The sequence below is a fragment of the Tursiops truncatus genome, chromosome 20 (assembly GCF_011762595.2).
Source record: "Tursiops truncatus isolate mTurTru1 chromosome 20, mTurTru1.mat.Y, whole genome shotgun sequence".
In the NCBI taxonomy this organism is placed as follows: domain Eukaryota; kingdom Metazoa; phylum Chordata; class Mammalia; order Artiodactyla; family Delphinidae; genus Tursiops; species Tursiops truncatus.
The window spans coordinates 39,779,126-39,806,351 of record NC_047053.1 but is presented as its reverse complement, the minus strand read 5'-3'; the positions used below and the strand labels follow the sequence as shown (position 1 = coordinate 39,806,351).

The following is a 27,226-nucleotide window of genomic DNA, read 5'->3' as shown; positions in this document are numbered from 1 at the left end:
AGTAGGGGTTTCAAAGTTTATTTCACCATTCTTGAAGCGGTTAGGTACAAGTACAATGGGACAGACGACTGGACCCCGGGGCCCTCCTGGACCCCTACAATACAACTCACATGGTCAAGACAAGATCCCGTCCCAAATCAACCGAATTAATTACACACACCCTGCCGCTCAGCCTCTACCCAGAAGCCCACCCCCTACCCCCACCCCCCACAAAAACGTTTTAAATAATAAACAGGCTGGTTGGCTTGCAGTCTGAATCCTGGCTTATTTCACAGCATTCAAGAGTTATACTGTAAATAAACATCATTATGGCCCATGATTCATTTAAATCACCATTCATTATAATACCAAACCAGGTTAAGTAATACTATTTTACTATCCTTCCCCCTTCAGGCTGGGGGTCAGAGTCTTCTTTTTCTGCAAGTAATTTTTATGACTAAAATCTGTAGTGTTCTTTGTCACACCTCTTTACTAGCTGTACCCAAGACTCCCTTCTGTAAAACAGCGCGAGGACCAGGACCCTGTAAGCGAGCTCCTTCCCGCTCGCGTACCCTGGGGTTAAACCAAAACTTTTTCAGTGAGTTTGCTCCCATCCAAGTCTTGCAAAACACCAGCCTCTTTTTCTTGTTCTAGGTTCTCCTGAACAGATTGCAAACATTCAGGAGGCCATCAGGATGGCCTAAGCCTCACACCCACTCATTTGCCCACCCCTGAACTTCACTGACATGATTCACACAGGAGCCTGCCTTTCACTTTTCTCATGTTCCTATACACCCCCGCCCACTCTACTGTAAAGGCCTGCCCCCCGACATAAAGAAAAAGGGTAACTATTAAACTTACTTTTCCCTTTAATAGAAGAGTTTCTTTCCTTCTTTGTAGCATTAGCAAAATATTTCACACTACCTACATTTTTTCCCTTAAATAAAATAAAATGTATGCAAAACTGCTACGACAGACACTGCTCAACAGGTGCTGCTGGGTTAATGCGCACACTCCCCGCTCCTTTCTCAGAAGTGCAGAGACCGCAAGGTGGATGTACTCTAAACGCATCACTGGGGGTCTTTTGAAAAACAACAGTGCCCGTTACTAAGACTTGCAGGGGAACGACTTTCTCCTTGAGAAGGGAAGAGGAACAAAACTCCTATCGTGCGCGCCCTGGGTGTTATTTTAACACCACACAGCTATGAAGCTTGGGATAGGTTAGAAAAATTATGAGAGTAATTCTTGAAAACAACGTCCAAGGTTAATTTCTTTTATAAGCTGACAATGAACAGATATCCTCATTGAAAACATCCACAATTAAGCAAAGAAAAATACTCAACTTCAGTACAAGCAGGAAGAAAAAGGGTTCTATAGGGAGTTTAAGTTGCACTTTTCAGTGCACTAAAACGGAGAAGAGTTTTATCCATATCAAGTGAAAAATGCTCTTCCTACAATTCATCTAACGTCTAAAGTGAAGGTTTAAGTTCCGTCCTTCCATTTGCTCCAAAAAATACCGCAAGGCAGGTATTGTCTTGACAGTTCAATGATGGGCTGTATGTAGATTCATCAGATTAAAAAATAAGCAAGGGCTTCCACCCCACACCCCCAAGACAGAATAAAGATCGTCTCTGAGCAGCAGGCAAAGTTACTGAATACGAGGTCACTCCTCAGTAGCGGTGGCTGTACCAGTCGTCGTTGTTGATCTGAAGGAGTTCTGTCACAACCTGCAGGATGTTGTAATTGTGTTTCTTCAGCAGCCTTAGGTTTAGCTGCCTGTCACAGAATCCCATTTCAAAGAGATGGGACATCAGGGCTGCTGTCTGATCTTCGGAAACTATTGGCTGTGTAGAGTCAAGAAAAGCGGAACAACGTTTTTTGTATAATTTGTGTTTATCTTGTTAAGGCATGCTCATCTTCCAGATTTATTCAAAATACTAGGTAATCAGGTGCCGGGCTACGGCGCTCCTGTCCACCCAATACTAATGGGTCTTCTGAGGGGATAAGGAAGGACTGGGAAGGCCCTGCTTTGGATTAGGTACGTCTGCACCCTGAGCCAGGTGACTGGCGAACTGTCTTTAGAACTAGATGAAGGAAAAGATGCTAACGAACTCTGGAAACCCTGTGAAGTTAAAGGTAATCATGACGATGGGGCAAGAAGGAGCAAGAGAGGAGATGGTAATTGGAAGAAAGCATGGGAAACTGGAAGAAAGTATGGCCAGCGCAAGTCTTAACCACTGGACCGCCAGGGAAGTCCCTCCCACGGGTCTTAAAAATAAAAGCCAAAATCACTTAACACAGCATCCCACCTACATCACTGGTCTTTTCTCTTCTTGGTGCAAATTCACCTTCCAGGTTCACATCTCCAAGTCTCTGTACTGGCTACTCTGTCTACAGTGCCCTCTCTAACCCTCTCTCCTGGCACACACTCATTCTGTCCTTTAGGACTGAGCTCGGGCGTCATCTGCCAGGACGCCTTCCCTGGCCCCGCCGTGGGGCCGACACCAGGCTGAGGTGTTCCACTGGTCTGAGAACACTCGCACAGTATCTTACACTGCACAATAAACGTTTTTTTTTTTTTCCTTAATTGAATGGGAAGATTCTTTACATTCTACAGTGCTTTGCAATTTTCAAAAGTTTCACAGATAAATGTCCGTTTGCTTATCTCCCACTGTCTCTGGGCAGGAACTGGTGTCTGATTCACCTCGTAGTGCTGGTACCTGGGAGAGTGACCCCCACACAGTAGGTCCGCAACCAACGTTAGGTCTTTTTTCTTTCCTCCCTCAAGTGACTTAGCCAAAGTCATACAGCTGGAAAGTGGCAGAGCTGCGTGTTAAAGATTAAACTTAAAGCTCACGCTCGCTACGATGCCATGCTACTCTCTCCAACCCAGGCAGACGCCACTGTTTTCACTGGTGACTTGGATTCGGTTCAGGAAAATAAAACATACACTGACCTGTGCAGTGACCGGTGGTCCAGCAAACAAGGCCTTGTATGCAGAGGCGGCAACAGACAAAGCCCCCTTCACCAGCCCTCCAGCAATGCTGCTCCCGTGGTGGTGCCTGCGGGGAAAGCCAATTTGTCTCCCTAAAGAAACGTGAATCGTTATCTTCCTATGGATAACCTGGGCTCTAATCCTGGGAAGAAAATGAGATTTCCCCGAGAAAAAAGTCAGACGTAAAAGGAGAGTGGGCCCATTGTCCTATCAGTTTTATAGCTACAGATCTGGGCTTGATGCAGGGCCCAGCTCTTACTGCTTGCTGCAAGATATGGGCAGGGCACTGCAGAAAGCACCTCACTCTGGTTAGCACGCCAGCTTTCAGCCCCGGCTGGAAATTCATGTGCTCAGCAGCACACTGAGGACCTGGCAGTCTGCATGCTCAGTTATCATCCCAGAGGAAACACCTCCCAAAGGAAATGTGATTTTCTGAACGCTCTCCGTAGGGAGGAGCCCACCGTGACACTGCTCTGAGATGACTGGGAGCAGAGAGGCAGGCGTGGGAGCAGAGAGGCAGGCGTGTCTACGAAAAAGTTACAAGGATGCACAGCGGGCTGGGCCCTTCCTGCCTTCTTCTCTGGTACTAAGCAGGAGGTGAATCTGAGGGAACTTCCTCCTGGTCTGGAATGTGAACACTCTTATTAAACATCAACATGAGCCCTCTGCTCAGTGCTGCTCGCAAGCTTTAGGAGGAAATAAGGACAGGAAGGAATGATGGCTCTCCTCCGCTCTCGGCAGGTGGCACATGCTCTGAGAGGCTCGTTTAAGCGGAGGCAATACTAGGATATCCCTCTGCTTCTGAAGGAGGGGCTGCACAAGGAGGCCCCCGTTACCTTGAGTGGTCAGAGCTCTTCTGTCTGCTGTTTGCAAGTCCTGATGAGCCTCTGAGCTCTACAAGCAAAAGAGCTGTTGGTTAGATACAGCACCCATAAGCCCCTGGTGTTTCCTAATCACAGCAAGGCTAGTTTTGAGGCAGGTGGCAATCTGATTGCAACGATTAAAGTCTCTTTTTCTTTCTTTTTAAATATTTGAGAAATTTTGCAGGTGGTTTAAGTAAATGTTAAAGAAAACTGTCCAGAATGCAATGCAAGGTGACTGTTTAGTGAATCAGAAAAATTAATTCTATAATCCTATCACAATAGTTTATTAGTTCTTAAGTACTTTCAGGTTTTGTTTTTTGAGGACGAGAGGAAAGCGACTTTGAGGGTCTACTCACAACTTCAAAGTGCTAGTCTCTTTATTTTGTAGGTAAGGAAACAGACCTTCAGGTCTTAGAACCCTGCTGAACCATTGCAAGGTCACACGGTGAAGAAAGGTGGAGCTGAGGCTGGAGCCTAGACTAGTCTGGCCCCAAAGCCTGTGTTCTTTCCACTACAGCACAATGCCAACCTCTATGGGATCTCGTTTAATAAATATTAAGCTAGAAGACAGAACAAAAGAGTATGAGGCAGGAGCACAGAAAAAGTCATAGGGCAAGTTTCTAAAAACTGCCAAGAGTCACAAAGATAGAGTGCCTATTTATACCTGGTTCCATTAGAAAGGAGCACAGAAAAAGAGAAAGCTCAGGCTGGTCATTACCTCCTCTGCTCTGATCAGGGACTGAAAAAACTTCTGGTACGGTAACTGGTAAATCCACTCCTGGGGAACCATGATGCTGTGCATACGGAGGACTCCTTTCAGAAAGACACAATATTGAAAGTAAGTTGAAAAGGCGCCTACAGTAACGGTGGAGAAACAGTAAACAGAGCACAGCAGTGCCAAATTCTCTACAGAGGCTTCACATTTCTGATCCAGATCACATGTCTGAATTTAGGGATCAGGTGAGAAGGGCTCATTCTTCTTCTGGTTTTCCTCTTCAGCCACAGTCAAGCTAGAAAGACTGGCTTCAGTCTGGTCACTTCCCCCTGTATCAAGTGGTGCTGATAAAAGAAAATATCTAGCTCCCTGGGAGAATGCTTTAAATTATAGTCAAGCCTCCACCATTTTCCATACTGTGAGAGAGCAGTGATACAGACAGAACCAGTAGAGAAAAACAGTAACTTCTATCTGGGTTTTGTAGTATATTTGTTTCCATAACAGATTAAACTTCTTATTCTACTTTGTTTGGATTAGTATGAGAAAGAGTTTTTGCTGCCTTTGCCCATGAGTCAACAGAACAGGGAGGAAGGTCCAGGGATGTTTGTGTTTAAAAACTGGCTCTCAATGATCAAAACATAAGTAGATAGATTATACTCAGATAATTAAGGTTAACTGAAACAAGTATTTCTTTAAATCCAGAATACACAAATACTGGGAAGTACAACTTTTATTCATCAGACTTTACTATGGGAAATAGACTCTTCCCTTGCTGACAAAGAAACAGGTTTTGAGATCAGGTTGAGTCCTCTCTCTTTATTCCACCTCTGGAGAACAGCCCAGCAGAGCGGGGTGTGGATGGTACCTGGGCAGCCGTGGCGAAGGCCCTACCACCTCTGGGGTCAGGGGCACTGTGTCCAGAGTCTGTGAGGTCATAAGGATATCATTGATGCTGTGCCCCTGTGGCTGGTTCTCCCCTCCAGGGGGTCTCTCCCCAGCCTCGACTGGTTCCTGCCCAGCCTCAACCCCAGGCTCGCCTTCAGCCCCTCGCTCCAGGCCTGGCTGTGAGAGGGCAGAGCTGTACATGGAGTCCCCCAGGGGGCGGCTGGTGTCAAAGCACTCAGGCAGGATGATGATGTAATCCTCCGAAGAAGCAGAGGACTGACTCTGAACTTCATCTCTGAGCTCATCCTCCTCCTCCTCCATGACAGCTTCTTCTTCAACAATACGGACAATCTCTTCCCTCTCGTCTCCAAGTGGTCCCTCTTCGGGTGGGGCAAATTTCACTAAAGGATGAAAGCAACCAATTTTAAGGTATAAGCTAAAAGCAGCCCCTGTGCTACCCTTACCCCACCAAGCCTTGTAGGTCATGAGCTATAATTATGAAACCCAGAGGACAGGGACAAACCAGAGGGAAGGGCTGCTGAAACCATGGTCATGGCCATATTCTAAACCTACGCAAAGCCACATAGAACCAAAGTTCACAAAAACAACATTGGCAGAAACATCGAGGCTTCTGAGAACACTATGAATCTTAAAACAAGGAGGCCTCATCCCTTTTCCTCTTCACGTGATGGTTAACATACTGAGACGGGTTCAAATCAAAACTGATATACTAGCTAACAGTGCTATAAGAAGAGAAAATGTTTGGTGGTAAATACTTCAGGACTGTATGACTACTTTCCTTCTCTTCTTTGTGAAGTAATGAGTAGTCATGATAGAAAATTGGCAAACATGGATGACAAAAAAAAAAGGAAATAAAAAAGTACCTATAACCTTAACAGAGAAAACTACTGTGAACATTTTGGCGTAAGTCCTTCCAGACTTTTTTGTTATGCATTTGTACACAAGTATGTGTGAGGAAATACATATATTTTAAAAAATATACAGTTTAAATATAGATACATAAATGAAAAAGTGAGATAAATCATGCTTAAAGGTATAGGTCAAATTTCACTATAATAAACACAAGACATTTTTTCACATTATTTTGATGGAGTAGAATTTGAGTTTTTGGATAGTACTTGAAATACATGACAGTGGTTCTACCTATCTGACATCTAAAAATTTCTGCCACAAAGAAATTTATTACAGCAGAATTTAACCGTGAGAAACTTAGTCTGGTGCTCCTGTTTCTGCCCACTATTTCCTGACTGCTGCCCTTGGAGAAAGGAGACAACTCAGCTGCCAGTGGGGGTCTCTGCTGAGGGGCTCTGTCAACTTACAAGAAGACTCCTTGCTGCAGAATCCAGGCAGCACAACCGGCTGCTGCTCCTCTGTGGTGTGCAACTGAAATTCTGCCCCTGAAGAAGTACAGAAATGAGTTATGGTAGCTGCTTTGCTCCTGATGCTATAAATAAAATGGTCAGGTAGCATATGTAGAGCCCAAAGAAACAACCATGATCCGAATTCTAACAAAGATCCCGCTATCTCCACTACTCTCAGTAAAGAAGAGCACTTCTATCTGCTCAGGTCTGGCAATCACAAGTCAGGCGTCACCTCAGTTTTGGGGGGTGGGTGGGTGGGGAATTCAGGGACGCTCACTGTGCGTGGACTTCTGTCTGCAAGGTGGTTTGTGATCTGGGGCAGCATCCAAGGTAAGGGATCGGATTACAGTCTCACACACGAACTGGGTCCCACTCAGGTCATCTTCTGCTTCCTCCACTGAAGAAATGTTCTCAGCCCTCTTCTTTACTGACACTGTGGAATCTGAAAAAGACATGAACTTTGTCTGCAATTAGCGTTTAAAGTGTTGAAGATCTTTCTCTAGTCATGTACCCATGCTGATGCGATGCCACAGAATAGCTGCTATTGGTGCCATGTGCAGGTGAGGAGACTTCAAAAAATGAGATCCTACAGAAAACCCGCTCACACAGCAAGGTAAGATTAGTAGGGGGTATGTGTAACAACAGGGTGTGGTGTGGAAGGGGAGGATGCAAATACTTTACAAATATTTAACCCCTTACCAGGAAGTTCTTTAAATCCCGCCCCTTCACTCTCTTCCTGTATCTGCCCCAAGCCTGGCTTCTCTATTAAAGGACTGTCATGTGGCAGAGGAGACATGCAGGGAGTCATATCTGGAGAATGAAGACAGGAGAACCATCAGCCATGAAAAAGCTTCACATCATCAACAGTCAGTGTCCAGAAACAGCAGCTCATAGGCTTCTTGCCTCCTGCATGGCTAAAATAAACCCAGGTACACTTCAAGGCGTTCTAAAGAACTTCTCCAGACCATTAGGCACACAAGTATCTCAGACAGATCCATCAATGCAGGAAGGATCATAAACGGTTGTTTGGCTTTGGGAGACCATGGCCAAGACACAGAGCCATGAATGCAAAAGAACAAAGGGACACAAATATCCAGAGAAAAATGGAGAAGAGGGTCCCTTTATGGTGGGGAAACTTTGCACAAACTGGTATTGTTGCCTCTGACAACAGGGAGAGGAAGGAAAATGAACCAATGGGTGCAGTTTTAATATCACATTGTGGGAGAAATCCTTGCCAACTATTTCCTCAGAATAAAATACTAACTACCAGAGTCAGGGCTGCAGTATTTTGGGGCCTGTTAATAAAATAAGCAAGGTGGACCGAGTGACATTCTTACCCACAGGGGTGTTGTGGGGCACTCTCTCCAACTCTTGGACAATATTTATATCCAACAGCTCAAAGGACAGCAGGTCCTGAAAAAAAAAAGGCACAAGGTTAGACTACTCGTAGCACACACTAGAGCCATGTTTTGTCTTGATGGGTCCTGCAGGCCATTGAGTTCTGTATCATCCCAGATTTAACTCTGTTCAAATTCATGCCTCACATCAGTCAAGTGAAAACAAGAAGAGTTAAATGGGAAGTAGGCATTCAAATAACCAAATGGCAGGAAAGAGAGCAAATGCAGTGGGGGTGAAGGTGAACCAGTTAGGCAGAAAAGAAGAGGCAACTAGAGGGAAGTGGTGGGAAGCACAAGGTAAGTTCCCAATTCAAAGACGAAACATTTAGTTTAGAAGCCTGCTCCCACTGGTGATGATTTTGCCATTCAGTGCATCTGACTAGATCAGAGTGGGCGTATCTCCAACTTCCTGAGCACCACCTATGGCTCTACCGCCTTTTCTTCAACAAGTTCAGAACTCTTTCCCCAGGGCTTTCTGTCCCTCGCCCCTCAAAGTGCTCAGTCTTCCACCTGGGCAGTCAGAAGGTCCACAGATGGGATGTAGAGCTCCCTCTCGCTGGCAGCATTTTTGGCCTTCTGTGGGATGCAGGTTCCTGTCCCTTCTGCCTGCTCAGTTGTTTCACCAGGTGGAATTTCTTCTTTAGCCGGAAGAAGAGCTTCCTATGGAGATAAACCATTGGGACACATTTTAGGCCCTCAACAGAACTCAAAAGGCAAGCTGACGGCTGCCTCCCTAAAAACAAAAGCACTGCATGTATTAAAACTTTTTGTTTTGTTATAATTTTAGACATAGAAAAGTTACAAGAACAGTATAGAGAGTTTACTAATTACCCCCTTCACCCAGCTTCCCCTAATGACAATAGCTTAGATTAACCATAAAAACAACAGTCGAAACCAGGACATTAACACTGGGTAACTAAATTTAAGTAGTAAACAGGGAAGCTGCCTGAAAAAACTGTGCACCAAGTAACAATCAGGGTAAGACTTCATTAGTATTTAGGAAACATACACAAGGGATATACAGGAGAGATGACTGTTAAGCAGCAAAGGCATCAGCTCAGCAGGCCCACAGGCCAGGCAGCTCTGCTTTCCCTCGTGCAGCACAGAGGCTAGCCACACATCACTACAGAGAGATACGAAAGCACTGAGGGACGCCTGCACCAAGATGCGAAGGGCATGCAAACAGAGCCCCTGAGGACTAGGCCCAATATAAGCACACGATGTGTTCGAAGGAGGGGAGAAGCTGGCTTCTCCAGACTTCTGAAGAACCACCAGCTGTGAGTGGGCTCTTTTGGTTTTAGTCACCCTTCCAATGCTCACCTCTTGCTGGCAGGTGAGATCAGCACCTTTGCTTGAGCTGATCATGCTCTTTTCAATGTTATCAGAGCTCTCTGTGTAGGGGAAAGGATCCACTATGATACTGCACCAGACCCGAGGCCCAAACTGCTGGCCTTTGTGAGAAAGACGCCAGTGGGAAGTGTATGTTCCCTCCAGGGTTGGGGCAATGAACTCCACAGACACAACTCCCACATGGCCGGCCTTTAGGCAGGGAACCAAAACATCCTTCTTTTCTGTAGAAGCCAAAGTCAGATTTCCCCACATGAACTTGAGCTGAAAAGAATAGTGACAAGAGAAAGAAAGCCTGTCAGTTAAACACACTGCCACCTCAAATCACTTCATCTTCACGTTTTGTGGGGAAAAATACCTTTGTGTCTGTACTCCACTTTACATTTCCTGTATTTTTCATCCTCCAGTGTTTGATAAACTTGGTTCCTGGCTGGAGGTGAGTCCCATCAGGCAAATTCTCATCCACAAATGCTGCACTGAGGGTTGGCATAACTGAGGCACAGGGCTGCAAAGGGAGCCTGAACAGAAATTCAAATATTTAGTCACTTGCTGCTGGGTGTGATGTCTTCTGAATACCCAATACTGTGGTTTGAGACACAGACAGTGACCCTGGAGGATGTACTAATGCATTTGCCTTAAAAATAATACTAACAATGGGAATCCCCTGGCAGTCCAGTGGTTAGGACTCCGTGCTTGCACTGCAGGGGGCGCGGGTTCAATCCCTGGTTGGGGAACTAAGATCCCGCACGCCAAAAACAACCCCAAAAAACAACCTCAAAAAACAAAAAAAAACCCAAGGGGACCTGACTCCTAAGCTAAAAAACTATGGTGAGGATAACTAAAAGGGACCATAAATTAACTAAAGAGTTGGGCTCTTAAAATATTTGCTTCTTTTGCTTCAAATCCAGACTGCCTCCAGTGAAGAGAGGTCACACCAGCCAGTTTCTGAACCTTACTGGTTTCTGTTTTTCTGAAGAAGGCAACAAAGCAAGTGTCAAAGATAACTACCAAACCACCCTTTAAGAACACTAGGATCGGAAAACGGGAAGTTTTAAGGGTTTGGGAGTTATGGGTTACCAATAAATAAGAGAGAAGTTGGCTTAAGTTCCAGTTTAGAGGGCTGGACCTAAAGTCCTGGCTCCCGCCCTGGCCCTGGGCTTACATTGGGGTGTTAGACTGCAGCAGGCTCTCGGGTCGGCCCAAAGGAGACTTGGGGCTCTGGAGCCCATGGATCGAATTCCACAGATGAATCTTCCTGTGGAGTTTAAGCTGCTTTTTAAGTTCCTTGACCTCTGCTTTACGCTGTTTCTTCTCAGCTCGCAACCTTTGCTTTTCTGCTTTAAGAAAGTTCTTGTCAACCTGTTTTTGGAGCCTGTGAGATAAAAAACACAGTCTTAAAAAACAAATCTCACAAACAAATCTTGAAGCTATTCAGGAACTTCCCTGGTGGTCCAGTGGGTAAGACTCTGCGCTCCCTATGCAGGGGCTCGGGTTCAATCCCTGGTTGTGCATGCATGCTGCAAAAAAAAAAAAAAAAAAAAAAAATCCCCCACGCCACAGTGAAGATCCTGAGTGCCACAACTAAGACCCGGTGCAGCCTAAATAAATAAATGAATAAATATTTAAAAAATCCTGAAGCTATTTTGAGCCACTTGTGGTCTCCATCAGCGTCAGCTTCTAGGTTAGTTTCTTAATTTCTTTCTGTAGTTCTCATTTCCATCTCATTAGCTTTGGAGGATAATTATCCCCGTCATTGCACATCAACTGGAAAGGAGTGGGAACTAAGGAGACTATGTGCTTTTATTGTTTTGTTTTTGGCTGTGCCATGCGGCATGTGGGGCCTTAGTTGCTCGACCAGGGATCGAACCCGTGCCCCCTGCTGTGGAAGCGTGGAGTTCTAACCACTGGACTGCCAGGGAATTCCCAGGAGACTATTTGTAGTTTTGTGACTCACACCCTGTCACCAAAACCAAGAAACCAAACAGAGAACAAGCATCCCATGCACATATGGTTTTACCTGGCCTGTTCCAGAGCAGCAGGAAGACGAGGAGTAGAGAACCTCGAGTGAGAGAAGGGTTCAGAGGAACCCACAACAGGTCTCCGCAACTTCAGCAGGACATGGTTGGAGTCATGGGCATATGGCCCCGATTCACAATCTTCACAGATATTGTAGGATGGGCAGAGGCTATGAGGAAAAGAAAGGAACAGTGGGAAGTACCTGAGGTTGGGCGATAGGGACCCAGACTTCCTTATCTGCTCTATTACCAGCTAGGTGGGAACCTGAGCACATCACCCATCCATGCCATGTCTCAATCCTCATGAATAAAATGAGGATAGTAACACTTCACCTGTACCTATTTCAAAGGACAATCTATGGGAGAAAACGAGATATGAAAGCATTTGGAATACGGAGATAATCCTTGGGGATCCAATTTTGTTTTGGGGAACTTAATTTTGGCTCTTTTAATTCGAAAGTATATATGAACACCACAATCTGAATACCCTTCAAATAGTTATTTTATCTTGTGGGTGAAGAGTAGCTTGTTTCCAATCCAGAGCTGCTATGGATGGTGCTCAGAGGGTACCTCCCAGAATGCTAGAAGGCCCGCCTGCTGTAAGTTCTACTAAGAGCTATTCACTGCCCAGTTACTGCTTTACCTGCACTGGTAGCGCACACCGACGATCCTCCTTTGGCAGCTGCTGCAAGCAATATGCCAGTTGAACTGGTTTTCTGGCAAAAACAGTGTTTCCTCTGAAATAGGCATTGAGACTTCTGAAGGACAGGAACCCAAGGATGGATTCTGGAGGATAAGCTTCTCACGTAATTTCTGTTCAAGCTTCTCAACCGTTTCTTTAACCACTTGCTCTCTGAACTAGAATACAGAGAAGATGGGGGAAAAAACCCCTCAGTTCCAAGACTGGAAAAAGGCATGAAAATATCAAATAGACCTGAAACCTCACCACCTCTGGTATAACATAAGAGCATAATAAACAGATAATAGCTACTAAATGAAGGGACAGAAACAAAGCAAAAAAGGTCTATTCCTTCCATAGCTAAACTGGTTCAAATAAAATACCAAAAAATCCATTGATGAGTAAATTTCTAACTCTTCCTTCTCAAGCACAGAAATTTGTCCCTTTCCCTTACATCCTTAGAATTAAACTCCCCCCTTTTTCTAGTACATTATTGCAAAAGCTAGGAACTTTCTTGACTGGAACTACTCTAGTTTGGATATTATTAGCTACTACTCTTCATTCACCTGCACCAGAGGCAGCAGCCATCTGGATTTAGCTTTCTGTTTCTTCCACATTCCACCCGTTCCAACACTGCCATTAGAACCCAAGCCAGAAAGACACTCACTGTCTCTAGGGAGCTTGTGAACCAGTCTGGGGGCTTGTCTTGAGGCTGGTCTGCGTCACGTGGAGCAGGTGGAAACTGCTGCAAGTAAACACAATCGGAGATAGTTTTTTTCTTTTTCTGTTTAAAGTAAATCTCCTGAAATGTATTACTTTGAGGTTTCTGTTGCCAAATAATATAAATATATGGTCAAAAAAAATGAGCATGAAAGAGTATAGGAAAAACCGAAGTCTTTATGTCAAACTATTCATGCTCCTCTCCAGAAGTAACCACTGTTACTAGTTTCAAAAAGTCAGACGGAGACAGTCAAAACAACTCCCAAATCTTTGATGAACAGCTCAAATCTTAGACTAGAGACAATGAAACATAGGTTAGAAAAATCATAGAGACAGGTCCATTCCCTTTGTACCTGTGCTGCAGGCTCCTCTGGGGTCTTCATGTCTGATCCCAAGACTCTCACCAGTGAAGAATAATGTGCAAGTGGCTTCTTCCCTGTCCTTGCAACTGGTCGTTTTTCTGCTCCAACTGGGGGTGGGGCTTCGTAGACAACACGATAGCCTTCATGGACTTGCATCTGCAGTTGGTTTCCCTGCTTAACTGCCATCTGAGAGCATACGTTATGAAATTAAAAACAATATTGTGTGATTCTCCTTTCCTAAATAAAATTTCAAAGACACCTAAACAGAAGAGGTGTGGTAAAATATGCTGGAAAATATCAGATTCATGCTTCTTTTATTAAATCAAATAACAAATATGTTAACAGTCTGCTGTTTCTTGGCCAAGAATGTTAACTAGGAATGGTTTTGTTAAAAACAAAAGGGTTTTAGTGTAGCTCTTCATTAGGTGAGATGTTTTCATTAATTGGGTTACTACTTTTCTGTTTAACTTTTTAAATTTAAGTGTAATTGACATATATTAGTTTCAGGTTAAACCATAATGATTTGACATTTGAAAATGTCAAATATACATTGTGAAATAATCACCACAGTTTGTCTAGTTACCATCTATTAACTGGTTTTTACGTAGGACTCCACTTACGGATTCTAATTTCAACTTTTCAAAAGTCAGTTCTAGACCCAGGAAACTTAAAGCTATGTCCAAAGTTAAGCGTCTACCTTCCCACTAAGAATAGTATTTTGGAAAGCATGCTTAAGTGGTCACCTCTTTTTGAAGAGCATCTTCTTAAATATCCTATTTTGAAAACTCTACTTCAAGGAGCATTTGAGATTCCATGAAGGTACTCCAGCGTCCAAGAAGAGATTAAGGGGTCAAGTCCGTGGGGTTCTAGCTCCTCCCACTTGTTACCCAGTGACAAGATTTGTTCTTCCTTTATCTATTTTCACACATTAGACTTCTTAAGATTCCACTTAAAAACAGCATTCCACGTCCAAAAAGTCTGAAAGCTATTATCTTAGGTCAGGGATCAGCAAACTTTCTTTTTTCTTTTTTTAATTGAAGTATAGTTGATTTACAATGATTCAGGTACACAGCAAAGTGATTCAGTTATTTATATATATACATATATATATTATTTTCCAGATTCTTGTCCATTATAGGTTATTACAAGACACTGAATATAGTTCCCTGTGCTATACAGTACATCCTTGTTGTTCAGCAAACTTTTAGTTTTTTTTTTAAAGTCTTTATTGAATTTGTTACAATATTGCTTCTATTTTTTTAATGTTTTGGTGTTTTGGCTGTGAGGCATGTGGGATCTTAGCTCCCTGACCAGGGATCAAACCCACACCCACTGCATTGGAAGGTGAAGTCTTAACCACCAGACCACCAAGAAAGTACCCAGGAAACTTTCTTAAAGGGCCACATAATAAATATTTTAGGCTTGCAGGCCATTCAGTTTCTGTCACAACTACTCAACTCTGCCATTGTGGCACAAAAGTAGCCACAGACAATACATGATGAATGGGCATGACTGTGTTCTAATAAAACTTTATTTATAAAAATGTGGCCAGGGTGGGGCTTCCCTGGTGGCGCAGTGGATGCGGGTTCGTGCCCTGGTCCGGGAGGATCCCACATGCCACGGAGCGGCTGGGCCCGTGAGCCATGGCCGCTGAGCCTGCGCGTCCAGAGCCTGTGCTCTGCAACAGGAGAGGCCACAACAGTTGAGAGGCCCGCGTACTGCAAAAAAAAAAAAAAAAAAAAAAAAAATGTGGCCAGGGTGATGCTGGCAGCAAGGTGGCAGACAGGGATTTTTGGGACATGTAACAAAGGAGCTGTTGGCAGGATTCAGAAATAAGAATGTGAAACAGAGCACATGGCAACCTAACCATCAACCATCCGTAGGCCTTCGTGGGGAAAGTTCGTGAGGGAAGGCTTTAAACTTTGAAGAAAACTAAAAAGTCAGAAAAATTATAAGAAATTGCTACGACAGGAAATGAAGGCTCAAACCTCACAGGAATCACAGTTCACAGATTTATATCCTGATCATCTGAAGCACCTCTACTTAGTTGTAGAGGAAAGACTCAGGAAGCCACCTAGAAAAGTTGACCAGTCCTTATCAGAAGAACAAGTTGACCAGCCTTTGTAAGAAGAATACGTAGATCAACCTTTGCCAGAAGAGCAATATAGTATTGACCAGACTTTGTCTGAAGAACACGGTAGCTTTGAGCAGCCTCGGCCAGAAGAACAATGTAGCATAAGAGTAAATTCTCTTGCTATTCCAAAGAAAAAGAAAACATCAAATCAAACAGCACAGGAAGAATGTGAACAGGTAGAAGCTAAGCATGCTGTTAAAGAACAAGAATTAGGAGGAAAAAAGAGAGAGAAGCAGCTCAAAGCCTCTACTACAAAGGGCCAGTATTATCTCTTTTTTGTTTTTTGGCCACACCACGTGACTTGCGAGATCTTAGTTCCCCAACCAGATACAGAACCCATGACCTCAGCAGTGAAAGCTCGGAGTCCTAACCACTAGACCACCAGCGAATTCTTACCAGTATCTTCTTTAAAAACAGAAACAAAATTAAATCAGACATGTCATCCTTAAGGGTTAAAATATCTGTGGGCTATTAAGTTCTCTTGAATATGTACTATACCTCCTAACAGTTAACTAAATTTGTCAACAGAAACTGGATTGCTAAGCTATACTGAATATAAAATGTCCAAATATTTTGTTTTTGTAAAAGCAAATTATCTATATATATGCTACATAATGTGATTTCTCTTCCTTTCTTAATTATAAAATATTGGCTAAATTCCCCATGCTGTAAAATATATCCTTATAGCTTATTTATTTTATATATAATAGTTTGCACCTCTAAATCCCCTACCCTTCTTGTCCCTCCCCACTGGTAACCACTAGTTTCTTTTCTGTATCTATGAGTCTGTTTCTTTTTGTTATATTCACTAGTTTATTTTATTTATTAAAAATATTTATTTATTTGGCTGAGCCAGGTCTTAGTTGCACTGTGTGGGATCTGTTCCCTAACCAGGGATTGAACCTGGGCCCCCTGCATTGGGAGTGCAGTCTTAGCCACTGGACCACCAGGGATGTCCCTGTTTTACTTTTTAGATTCCACATATAAGTGATAACATACAGTACTTGTCTCTCTCTCCCTGACCTATTTCTCTAAGTTACATCCATGTTGTTGCAAATGGAAAAAGTTCATTCTTTTTTATGGCTGAGTAGTATTCCAGTGTGTGTGTGTGTGTGTGTGTGTGTGTGTGTGTGTGCGTGCGCGCGTGCGCACACACACACATCTTCTTTACCCATTCATCTGTTGATGGACACTTAGGATGCTTCCATATCATGGTTATTGTAAATAATGCTGCTATGAACACTGGGGTACAAATATCTTCTCAAATTAATGTTTTTGTTTTCTTTGGATATATACTCTGGAGTGGAGTTGCTGGGTCGTATGGTAGCTCTATTTTTAGTTTCTTGAGGAACCTCCATACTGTTTTCCACAGTGGCCACCCCGATTTACATTCCCACCAACAGTGTAAAAGTGTTCCTTTTTCTCCACATCCTCGCCAACATTTGTTATTTGTGGTCTTTCTGATGATAGCCATTCTGACAGGTGTGAGGTGATTTGTTTCTTATTTGCCTCTAAAGGAAGGTTGGCCTGGAGAACTGAAAGAACCTTCTATTTAGGTGACAGGTTCAAGCACATAATACTTTTGTATCATATTAAATTCAGATGAAATACAATGTTTACAAAAAATTTTAAATATATATATATATACACACACATACATATATGGCCAGCTTCCCAGCTATAGTTTGCCAACTCCTACTCTAGACCACAAACCAAGAAGCTTTTTCTAAAATATTTGGTAGAGTCTGTGGAAAAAATTGCTCAAGAAACAACTACAACGAACTGTGTCAAAATATAAACATGGAATTTTAAGTATTATATGTTACTACAGAAAAAAATGTATGTAGAAAAAGTCTTGCTTCCTAGGGCAAGACAGGCTTATATAAACTCTAGACTGCTGAGATCCAAGATTTCTGACAGAATAGGTAAACTAATAGTGGCTGTGAGAAAGGTAGAAGAATTATGAAGTTTTTAAATGACTTTTTTAATGAAACTACTATAGCTTCTGAATATGGAAAAAGAAGAGCCAGAAGATTGGAGAAGAGTAAAGGGGTGTTGGGAGACATCATGTTAGAACAGCTTAAAAGCAAAGAAGGGCTTCCCTGGTGGCACAGTGGTTAAGAATCCGCCTGCCAATGCAGGGGACATGGGTTCGAGTCCTGATCCAGGAAGATCCCACATGCTGAGGAGCAACTAAGCCCGTGCGCCACAACTACTGAGCCTGTGCTCTAGAGCCCGTGAGTCACAACTACAGAAGCCCAAGCGCCTAGAGCCCGTGCTCCGCAACACAGCTAATGGAATTCAGAATTCAGAAGCCACTGCAATGAGAAGCCCATGCACCACAACGAACAGTAGCCCCCGCTCATAGCAACTAGAGAAACACCATGTGCAGCAACGAAGACCCAACGCAGCCAAAAATAAGTAAATAAAATAGATAAATTAAAAAAAAAAAAGCAAAGGGGAACTAGGAAGATCACGTGAAAACTGGGGCAGAGGGAAATTTCTTTTTGTTGTTGTTCTATATTTTTTAATAAAGTTTGTAATCCAATGGACATGCAAAACAAAACTGTGCTGAGAAAAAGTTTCATAAATTAGTAAGTGTTAGGAAGTTGTGGGACAGGTCAAGGTCACAGGAAGAAGGGAAGCCAGTCTTTTGTACAGGCTTTTTGTGTGTGTGTGTGTGTGACACTTCCAAATGGTGGGGGCAGGGCCCGTGCTGTAACGAAGCGCACCTATACAAATGAGTGACAATACAAAGTCTGAGTATGAAAATAAGATTTTCTCTGAAAACACATTTTTGGCACAGATTAAAAAAAATGTACTTTGCAGAATCTGATTTTTAAGTCAGTATTATATATATTTATATATATTATATATTTATATATACACACACATCCCAAGTCCTGCAGAGGGAAATTACGAAACATGAAAAATTACTAACAGAGACGGGTATTTCAACTAAGAGAAACCAGGAAAGGGCCTGAATGCCTAAAACCAAGAGACTGGCTGGTAAATGAGGATTTCTGCGTAAAAACCAAGAAGACATTGGCTAAACTTTTGAAACAAGTGGCACTCAGAATAGCAATTCTGATCAAAAACCAGGAAGGGTAAATCCAGCTCCTGATTTAAAAAAAAATCTTGCCTTTCCCTCCCTAGACAAAAAGTGATTATGGAAAATGGCTCAGCCTGGATTAGAAGTTCAAAAAGGATAGTCAGTGAAAGGTCAGCTTAGCACACCTTAAATAAGTGACCTTGAGGAATACTCTAATTCATCACTGACATACAAGAGATTGTAAATGGATGGTTTATACCTTAAATTCTTCCACATTATAGTGTAACATTTGACAGGGAACAAGGTGAAGGAAGGAGATAAAAAATGTGAACCAGAAAGCATCATTTCAGAGAGTTCTTTCAATTTTGAAATGCCAGTACAGTGGCATCAAGACCAGCAATGAGATGCAGATACTGGAAAGAATCTTTATATTAGGAGGTACCTTTTGCTGCATGGTATGCTGAACTCATCACAGTCTCCTTAAAAATGGGTTTTGCTGTGTTTATAGTCATTAGTTTCTCCACATGGCTAATGGAATTCAGGCTCAAGTTTTAGTCCATAAACATTTAAAAAATTATTTGAAAATAAGATGAAATGATCATTACCTTAAGTGCTTCTTCATATTCTCCTAGAAGGACAAAAATATACATACTGTGATTTTTTTACCAGCCCAAAAGATTCTATTAAGCACGGACAATTCTTACTTTTAAGAATTCTTAGCTTACAGTCCTTATATATGAACAGCTACTACCTTTTTGCTGACAAATTCCCTTCTTATCCCATCATAAACAGAAGCTACCTGCAAATTAGTTCTCCCCCTTAAATCCCTCTCTCTGCTACTAGAGTCTTCCAGTTACAAAAACTCAATCCAGCTCCCTCACTCTAGGCTTAGTGAAGCTCAGGACTCAAGGAAGTTAAAGGATGGTGTTAATACTATCATTTCAGCTGGTTAAAATAAGGTTCTGGGGGCTATCCTGGGAACCTAATCTTCAAATATAACATTGCTCCTGTGGGAAAATGCACCCCATGCTCTCAAAAACCAACCATCTTATTTATAACTTGACTTTAATATATATACCAAGTCAAGGACAAAAGCAATACCAGGAAAACAAGTTAAATATGTTGAATTGGGAAACATGTTTTTCAAAACATTAGCATCTTAAATATAAGAGAACCTCTCATTAAAGCTGTCCTTTGGGTCCAATCAAGGCACCAACCTATACACAAAAAACTGTTATAAAATAAAGCTCTCCTATGTAACTAATGCCTATGGGTAAGTGAGTGCATTTATTGCATACCAAATTCTACTCTAAAATAAATACTGCAACAAGATTTGAATGGAAATGGAAATGCCAATGCCTATGATCAGATTAAGGCTTTTAAATAAACCTGAATAGGTTCTCTCAGGGACGCACCTTGACTGTTGATGGATACCTGTAAAAGGAAAAAAAGCAACAGTGAATTATAAACCTCTCATCAACTGAGCAATTCAGCATATCCAGCCTCACAGGATAGATACAAAACCTCAGGTCAGGCATTCAGCTTTTCCAGTATCTGAACTAAATGTGAATAATTAAGTAATTTTACTGCTTAACTATTATATCCTCCTTTGTTTAAGGTAGTTAAGAAGCAGCATAATATAGTGGCTAGGAGCCTGGGCTCTGGAGCCAGAGGGTATAAAGTATGTATATCAGAGGGTATGAGTAGTACCCTACTCTGCTATTTCCAAGCTTTTGTGCCTTTGTGCAAGTTACTTAAACTCTCGGCGCCTCAGTTTTCTCATGCGTAAAACAGAGATAATGATAATAGTACTGTTGTTAGTCTGACACATTGTAACCACTCAATAAGGGTTTGTCATTATTATTTTTATTACTAGAAACTAAATAGCAGCTTGTGATACAGTTGAACATAAGATCACTATATAGTTTTTTTTTTTTTTTCCAGTACGCGGGCCTCTCACTGCTGTGGCCTCTCCCGTTGTGGAGCACAGGCTCCTGACGCGCAGGCTCAGCGGCCATGGCCCACGGGCCCAGCCGCTCCGCGGCACGCGGGATCCTCCCTGACCGGGGCACGAACCTGTGTCCCCTGCATCGGCAGGCGGACTCTCAACCACTGCACCACCAGGGAAGCCCCACTATATAGTTTTAAAAGTTATCTCTCAGATTTTCTTCTTCAATGTCGCTTCCTTATTTCTCAACTCCATCTCAGATGGCACAAATCAGCTTAGAACATACAATTATCAAATATGTTTAAACTCCTACACAAATGAGATAAACACTATTCTGAACTTTTTGAGCTCCACATCCCTCTTGAGAAATAAGATCCCTATTCTGGATACCTGGTCATGGGTACCATAATATACTTTACCTCTTCATTTTCCTCATCCAGGTATTTTATTTGAATAGTGTTCAAATCAAATGAAACTTTTACCTGCAAATGAAATGTATACACTATATGATCAAGTTATCAAAAAGGCAGGTTGTAATAGAACCCTAGAAGTCATAAAATAAAGGACTGACATATTTCACTACATAAAAATTAAACATTTTACATGGTTAAAAAAAAACCAAAGTCAAAAGACAAGCAATAGACTGGGAAAAATATTTGCAAATCACGAGAGACAAAGGGTTAATATCTGCAATACACAAAAAGCAACTGCTAATCATAAGATCTTAACTGGTAAAAGTGGGCCAAAATCTACAGAAATTTCACTGAAGAAATCAGATATGCCTAACAAATACATGAAAAGATGTTTAACCTTAATGGTAGTCAGAACAACCTAAATTAAAGCAATGAGATGTCATCTCAACAGAATGGCAACACAATTTTTAAAGCTGTAACATGCAATGTTGAGGAATTCCCCGGCAGTCCAGTGGTTAGGACTCTGGGCTTTCACTGCCGAGGGCCCAGGTTCAATCCCTGGTTGGGGAACTAAGATCCCGCAAGCCACGCATTGCAGCCAAAAACAAAAAGACATCCAATGCGGATAAAGATCCAGGGCACTGTCATGTGCTTCTGTGGGGTCCTACCACTGTTCTGCAAAGCATGCAGTAGTATCTATGAAAATTTAAAGTCACATGCTTGGTGACCCATTAATTTCACTTTGGGAAACTTTATCCTATAGAACAGTGTATACATTATATATACAAAGAGGGATCTCCTGTAGTTTATTTTATAGTGGTAAAAGGAAAAAAAAAACCCAACCTTTTGGAAATTGAGGCATTATGCTAACTGAAATAAATCAGACAGAAAACTACCATATAATCTCACTTATATGTGGAATATTAAATACAAATAAACAACTCATCAACTCATAGATACAGAGAACACATTGGTGGTTGCAGAGGCAGGGAATGGGAGGTGGATAAAATGGGTAAAGGTGGTCAAAGGTACACACTTCCAATTATAAAATAAAGTCCTGGGGATGTAATGTACAGCACAGTGACTACAGTTAATAATATGTACTATATTGTATATTTGAAAGTTGCTAAGAGAATAGATCTTAAAAGATGTCATCCCAAGGAAAAAAAAATGTAACTGTGTGTGGTAATGAATATTAACTAGACTTACTGTGGTGATCATTTTGCAATACACGAAAACATAGAATCATTACATTGTATACCTGAAACTAATATAATGTTATATGTCAACTATATCTCAATTGAAAAAAACCCACAAAAAACCCTAGAAACGATCTTTCAATAAGGGATGGTTAAATTGTTGTATAACACCAACAGCAGCTTGGATCCTTGTCTATTCATTGAGAACTGTGTCTATAATACAGGCTGGGTTAAAAAAAGCAAGCTGTGGAGTTACTCAGTTTTCCTGGGTATCACTCATGTATACAGGAGGTATGCATGTTAGTAAACCACTACTTGTTTTTCTCCTGTTTTTTTTTGTTTGTTTTGTTTTTAAAAAGCAAGTTGTAGGATAATGTTCATAGTATGGTATGATAACTGTATGAACATGGAAAATGTGGGAAGTACACACAGGGCTGTTAACACTGGTTACCCCCAAAGAGGCTAGAATAGCGGGTGGAGGGTATGGGGAGTGGAGGGATATTAACATTTTCTTTATATATGTTTGGATTGTTTCACTTCTTATAATGGGCAGGTATTACACTTTTATAATTTAAAATTTACAATAAAGAAAAAAGGCAAGCTGTCAGTTCATTTAACTACTAGGAAAAAAAAGATAGCTGTGTTTGATTTTCAGATCATTTGACAAACAAGATCCAACTTTCTGGATAACCATCTGTCCAGGGTAGTATAAAGGAAATATTTTTTTTTTTTTTTTTTTTTTGTGGTACGCGGGCCTCTCACTGTTGCGGCCTCTCCCGTTGCGGAGCACAGGCTCCGGACGCCCAGGCTCAGCGGCCATGGGTCACGGGCCCAGCCGCTCCGCGGCATGTGGGATCTTCCCGGACCGGGGCACGAACCTGCGTCCCCTGCATCGGCAGGCGGACTCTCAACCACTGCGCCACCAGGGAAGCCCTAAAGGAAATATTTTTCCTGGAAGACAAAGGATGAGATCAGATCATCTTTTGAGGTCTCTCCACCATTTCTTTTCCTTTTTGGTTACCATAACACATAACCAGAGAAAAGTAGGTTTTTACCAACCAGGTAAAACTAGGTTTTTACCAAAGAGTTTCATTAGACAAACACAGTTACACAGGAAGTAAAACATTCACTACTGCAAATCAAACAAAAACAGAAGAGTACAAAGGGCAAACCAAGAAGAGGAAAAGCACTAACAACAACGAAAGTGATAGATGAGCTGCTATCTGAACACCCGTGCGAGTTTTTCCTGCTCAACTTTGAGATATTCATCCTCTGACCTAGCAATAAAAGCAATCGATCAGCTCTTGCAAAACACAAATTATATCCTTGGTGGTTCAAAAACCACAGTAACCTATCTGCTCTCAAGCAAGAGAACATTCACCTCAGGCCTCGTTAGGGTGGAGTCCACACCAATTCATTCCTCAGGCCTCCTGTTTCTAAAATAAACAGGATTTCTAAGTCCTATCTCACTTAAAAAAATAAATTTACCTTTCCTTTCTAAACGCCTCAGAAAGAATTTGTTTGTTTCCTCTACCAGGGCACATCTCCTATATGAATCCCAAGCCCCTGTCAAAAATAATTTTCCAAAAGGCCCAGAAATGGTAAATATGACACAGCTAAAAACAGCTATCTCTGGAAAAAATATTTATGCTTAAAGGATGGAGAAACAAAACAAAATAACACTCACCATAGCTTCCACATCAGCCCAAGTTGTATTTTCTGGATCAGAAACTAGAAAGCTTTGAGTTTCATTTTTAAAAGTCACATTTAGAGTAACCTGTGGTTCCATGCTGTGGGGCTAGAGAAGAGAGGATGGATGAGAGAGAGAAAACACATTAGAAAGAGTTCTATAAACTGCATAAACATTCATTCAACAAATACTTGTGAGGACCTAATACAGGCTAGGCTAGGAGGACACAGCAGTGGGTGTGAAGATAATGTCCCTGCTCTTTTGCTATTTACAGTCTAGTGGGTGGCTTAAAACGAATCTCACTGCCATATGTTTGCAGAGAGAATGTAAATTTTGGCCACATTCACAGAAATCATCTAACATTTGTAAAATCCTTTAGGATTTTATGAACTTTATAATGATTGCTTAATTAAACAGATACCTACTGTTACATATTTACTAGTAGGTTACCAAGATGAGTAAGCGTAGGTCTCTACCCTTGGGGAATTTACATTTCTAAAGCCTGAAAGTGATGAATCTATATTTTTCTTGGAAAAGCAGCCCTTTCCTAAATTGAGCAACCAAAGTTCTCTATTAGATCCATTTAACAACAAGTTAGAGGCTGAACCACTCGCCAAGAAACTATACAGGGGTAGCATTCAACAACCTTCATCGAAGTTCATGTTTTTTGTTTTTTTTGTAGGCTACTTTTTTTCTTTTATGGAGAATTTCAAACATACATAAAAGTGGAGAGTAGTGAACATCTAACTACAATGATCAACTCAAAGCTACCCTCATTTCATCTATACCCTTCCATCCCCCCAATATGGATTGACTGTAGTCAACTGTTTTAACCAAACTCATTTCATCCACAAAATAATTGAATATTTACCTCTAAAAGGTAAGAATTTTAAGGATTGATTACTTATGAGTTGTTAGATTGGTTTTTTTGACTTTATGAAAAAATTGTTTAAATCTAAATGTAAGTTGTAATGAAAAAGGCCAGCTTTTTTATGTTTATATGTTTTCTAAAAAACATATTCATCAATAAATCTTGACTAAGCATCTACAAAGAGCCAGGTGCTGCTCCAGGCACAGGACATTGGAGAGGAACAAGATTAAGTCTCAGGAGTTTACAGTGTAATGAGGGGAGGGATCACAGGGGTTTAGAAGAGCTGGGTTCCAGACACAGCTCTGGCACATTACTAGCCATATAAGTGTGAGCAAGTCTTTTAACCTCCGAGCTTCAGTTCCTTAATCTGTAAAATAGGTCTAAGACCTCTGCTTTGCTAACCTCACAAGGATGTTATCACAAGGATCAAGTAAAAATGTGTATGCTATTTCTTTGAAAACGGTACTCAAATATAAAAGTTATTATCATAATAAATCAGGGCCTGAAATAGTCCTGTTTTCCACAGTGTAAGGAACTGCCCTGTGAAACAATACAACTGTCATTAAAAACGATCTTGAATTCTCTGAGGATTCAATTCTCTGAGGATCAGGGATTTTTTTTTTTTAATCCAAAGACAATCATCCTCCAACATTTTCCATCCTTTTTCTCTACCTAGAGCCAAGTTCACCACCAAAATAGTTTCTAGCACCAATCCTGCTGACATCTAGTATTTCATTCATATGGAATGCAATTCTTGGGGTCCTTAAAATTTGGACAGAACTCCTGGCAACTCCCCAGAATCTTGGGCAAAAAATCAGGGAGATTAGGTGACTGATTCACTCAGCCAAAAGTGGATATTCTAAAACACATTCTCACTTTTCAACTTCTGAGAAACACACTTCCACACTTTTTAAAGTCCAAAAGGAAACTAATCTTCTTTGCCTTTTCTCAAATTACACAGTTGGAAATTAGTTTAGATACTTTGGAGCTCATCCAACTAGTTGGCTGGCAAGGAGAAAACAGGAAGTGGGAGATTCTAGTTTAGCTGGACCATATCCAGGTCTTCATAAAGAGCTGCCTATTTCGGTTTGCCTTATATGTGAAAATTCTTTTAGCAAGAGCATTAGTCTTGAACTTGTGGAAATACCAAAGCTATCGTTAGTACTCTCTGTCCCTGTAGTTAGTAAAGTCAGGTAGCTGGGGCCTCGGCCTTCAGCTTTCATTAACTGGCATTATATTAAGTTCATGCCACTGGCTCATCTTTGCTTGGCATAGATCAGCTTTTCCTCTATGTCGATTTTTCCAGGATATCAAAAATCCCTTTAATGAATCTGACCTGGGAACCTGAGCTTTCATTACTGTCTCCACCGGAGGCCTGTACAAGCTATCCTGGAGTTAAAATGTGTGATCTGAAAGCTGCGTGTTCGATAAAAAGGAAAAACGGTGTCTTTCCAATACCAGAGGTCCCTGACCAAGGAGACTTCCTTATGAGGTTCCCCGAAAGTGGGATGAGGGGGAGTAGGAGGCTGTGTGGGTAGTGTCATTTTTTTTTTCCTTGGAAACTTCATCCTAGTCTTCCACTTAACTTTTCCTGGCACTCCATGTCCCCAAGACAGTATCACCAACCCCTGAAGACTCTCTCTCGTTTTCTTTGCCTAGGCCCTCTTTGTGCTGGGGAGTCTCGGCGTCCTTCAGCAGAAGCCAGGCGTTCTAAGCCACGGACCCGCCATCCCTCCGGTGGTATCCGCCCCCTTGGCCCCTCGGAACACGAACTGCTCTCCCATCCGGTCACTGAAAAGATCGGCTGGCCCCAGACACGGAAAAAGTCGCCCCTCTTCTTTGCAGGTTTCCTCCCTTGAACTTCCCCAAGCCCTCTCAGTGCGACGTGACACCACCCCTAGGTAACCGCAACTGCTTCCTTACCAGCTTCCCGCCCCCGGGGGGCGCCTGCCCGAGGCCAGTGCAAGAACCGTCCGCAGCCAGCTCTCGGGCTATCCCTGCGGGGTGAATCTAACATGGCGGAGAGACACAGGGCCTAGTCCCCTGCGTCTCTGAGTTTCCGACAAGATGATTGGTTCCTACCACTTGTCCCTCAAAACTACCACCCCACTGATTGGTCGAAGATGAGTTGGCGGAGGCGGGTCAGGAGCAGCCAGAACCTCACAACAACAACAAACACTGGGGCAAAGGGGCGGAACTACGAGTGCGCAGCCGTGGGCCGATTTCCCCTTCCCAGGTAAAAGCTGCGCCGGACCTTAGTTAGGTCACCGACCTTAGAGGACGACTTGCCGGAGACTCGCGGGGATGGATGGGAATTGTAGTCTTCCTCGGATTTGTAGGTTCTTTAGCCTATTATCCGCTCTCAAGATACTAAAACATAACACTCCAATCCATATCTGTTGACGTGCATAAGCGGGCGGAGCTCTTCAATTTGTCAACTGGGCTGTCGCGAGACTCGTGCCCGCTTCCAGTGTCGGAAGTTCCTCTCCATAAGACTACAGTTTCCAAGGGACACTGTGGCCAAGGCCTTTCGATCCGCAATGCATGCTGGAAATCGTAGTTTTCCCCCCACAGCCCTTT

General features: G+C 42.3%; 1 protein-coding gene and 1 pseudogene across 7 annotated transcripts; one reads left to right on the top strand and one right to left on the bottom strand.

The window, feature by feature from the left end:
- Positions 1-2: 2 nt before the first annotated feature.
- NBR1 (NBR1 autophagy cargo receptor) lies at positions 3-27,215 on the bottom strand. 7 transcript variants are annotated; one of them, XM_073797672.1, is made up of 23 exons: positions 26,919-27,215; positions 23,773-23,883; positions 22,964-23,036; positions 20,893-20,955; positions 19,941-19,959; positions 19,131-19,153; positions 13,331-13,525; positions 12,925-13,002; positions 12,222-12,436; positions 11,581-11,748; positions 10,726-10,935; positions 9,922-10,081; positions 9,537-9,827; positions 8,727-8,876; positions 8,157-8,232; positions 7,519-7,629; positions 7,097-7,261; positions 6,778-6,855; positions 5,418-5,838; positions 4,556-4,650; positions 3,811-3,868; positions 2,936-3,041; positions 3-1,823 (listed from the first exon to the last, which is right to left on the bottom strand). In XM_073797672.1, the coding sequence occupies exons 2-23, from the start codon at positions 23,784-23,786 to the stop codon at positions 1,650-1,652; spliced, it is 2,943 nt and encodes a 980-aa protein (XP_073653773.1). In that variant the 5' UTR covers positions 23,787-23,883; positions 26,919-27,215; the 3' UTR covers positions 3-1,649. The 7 variants fall into 7 exon arrangements, with proteins under 7 accessions (XP_073653773.1, XP_073653772.1, XP_019795013.1 ...); XM_073797671.1 differs by lacking the exon at positions 26,919-27,215 and adding an exon at positions 26,570-26,721; XM_019939454.3 differs by lacking the exon at positions 22,964-23,036.
- Positions 14,153-15,843, top strand: LOC109550590 (thyroid transcription factor 1-associated protein 26 pseudogene; annotated as a pseudogene).
- Positions 27,216-27,226: the final 11 nt, after the last annotated feature.

Excerpts from the sequence above, each read along its gene's own strand:
- NBR1 (XM_019939454.3), bottom strand. The coding sequence starts at position 23,874 with ATGGAACCACAGGTTACTCTAAATGTGACTTTTAAAAATGAAACTCAA. Across the intron at positions 13,526-19,130 it reads AATATGAAGAAGCACTTAAG|ATGGCAGTTAAGCAGGGAAA; the intron begins GTAATGATCATT and ends GTATGCTCTCAG. Across the intron at positions 8,877-9,536 it reads ATCTCACCTGCCAGCAAGAG|GAAGCTCTTCTTCCGGCTAA; the intron begins GTGAGCATTGGA and ends TTATCTCCATAG.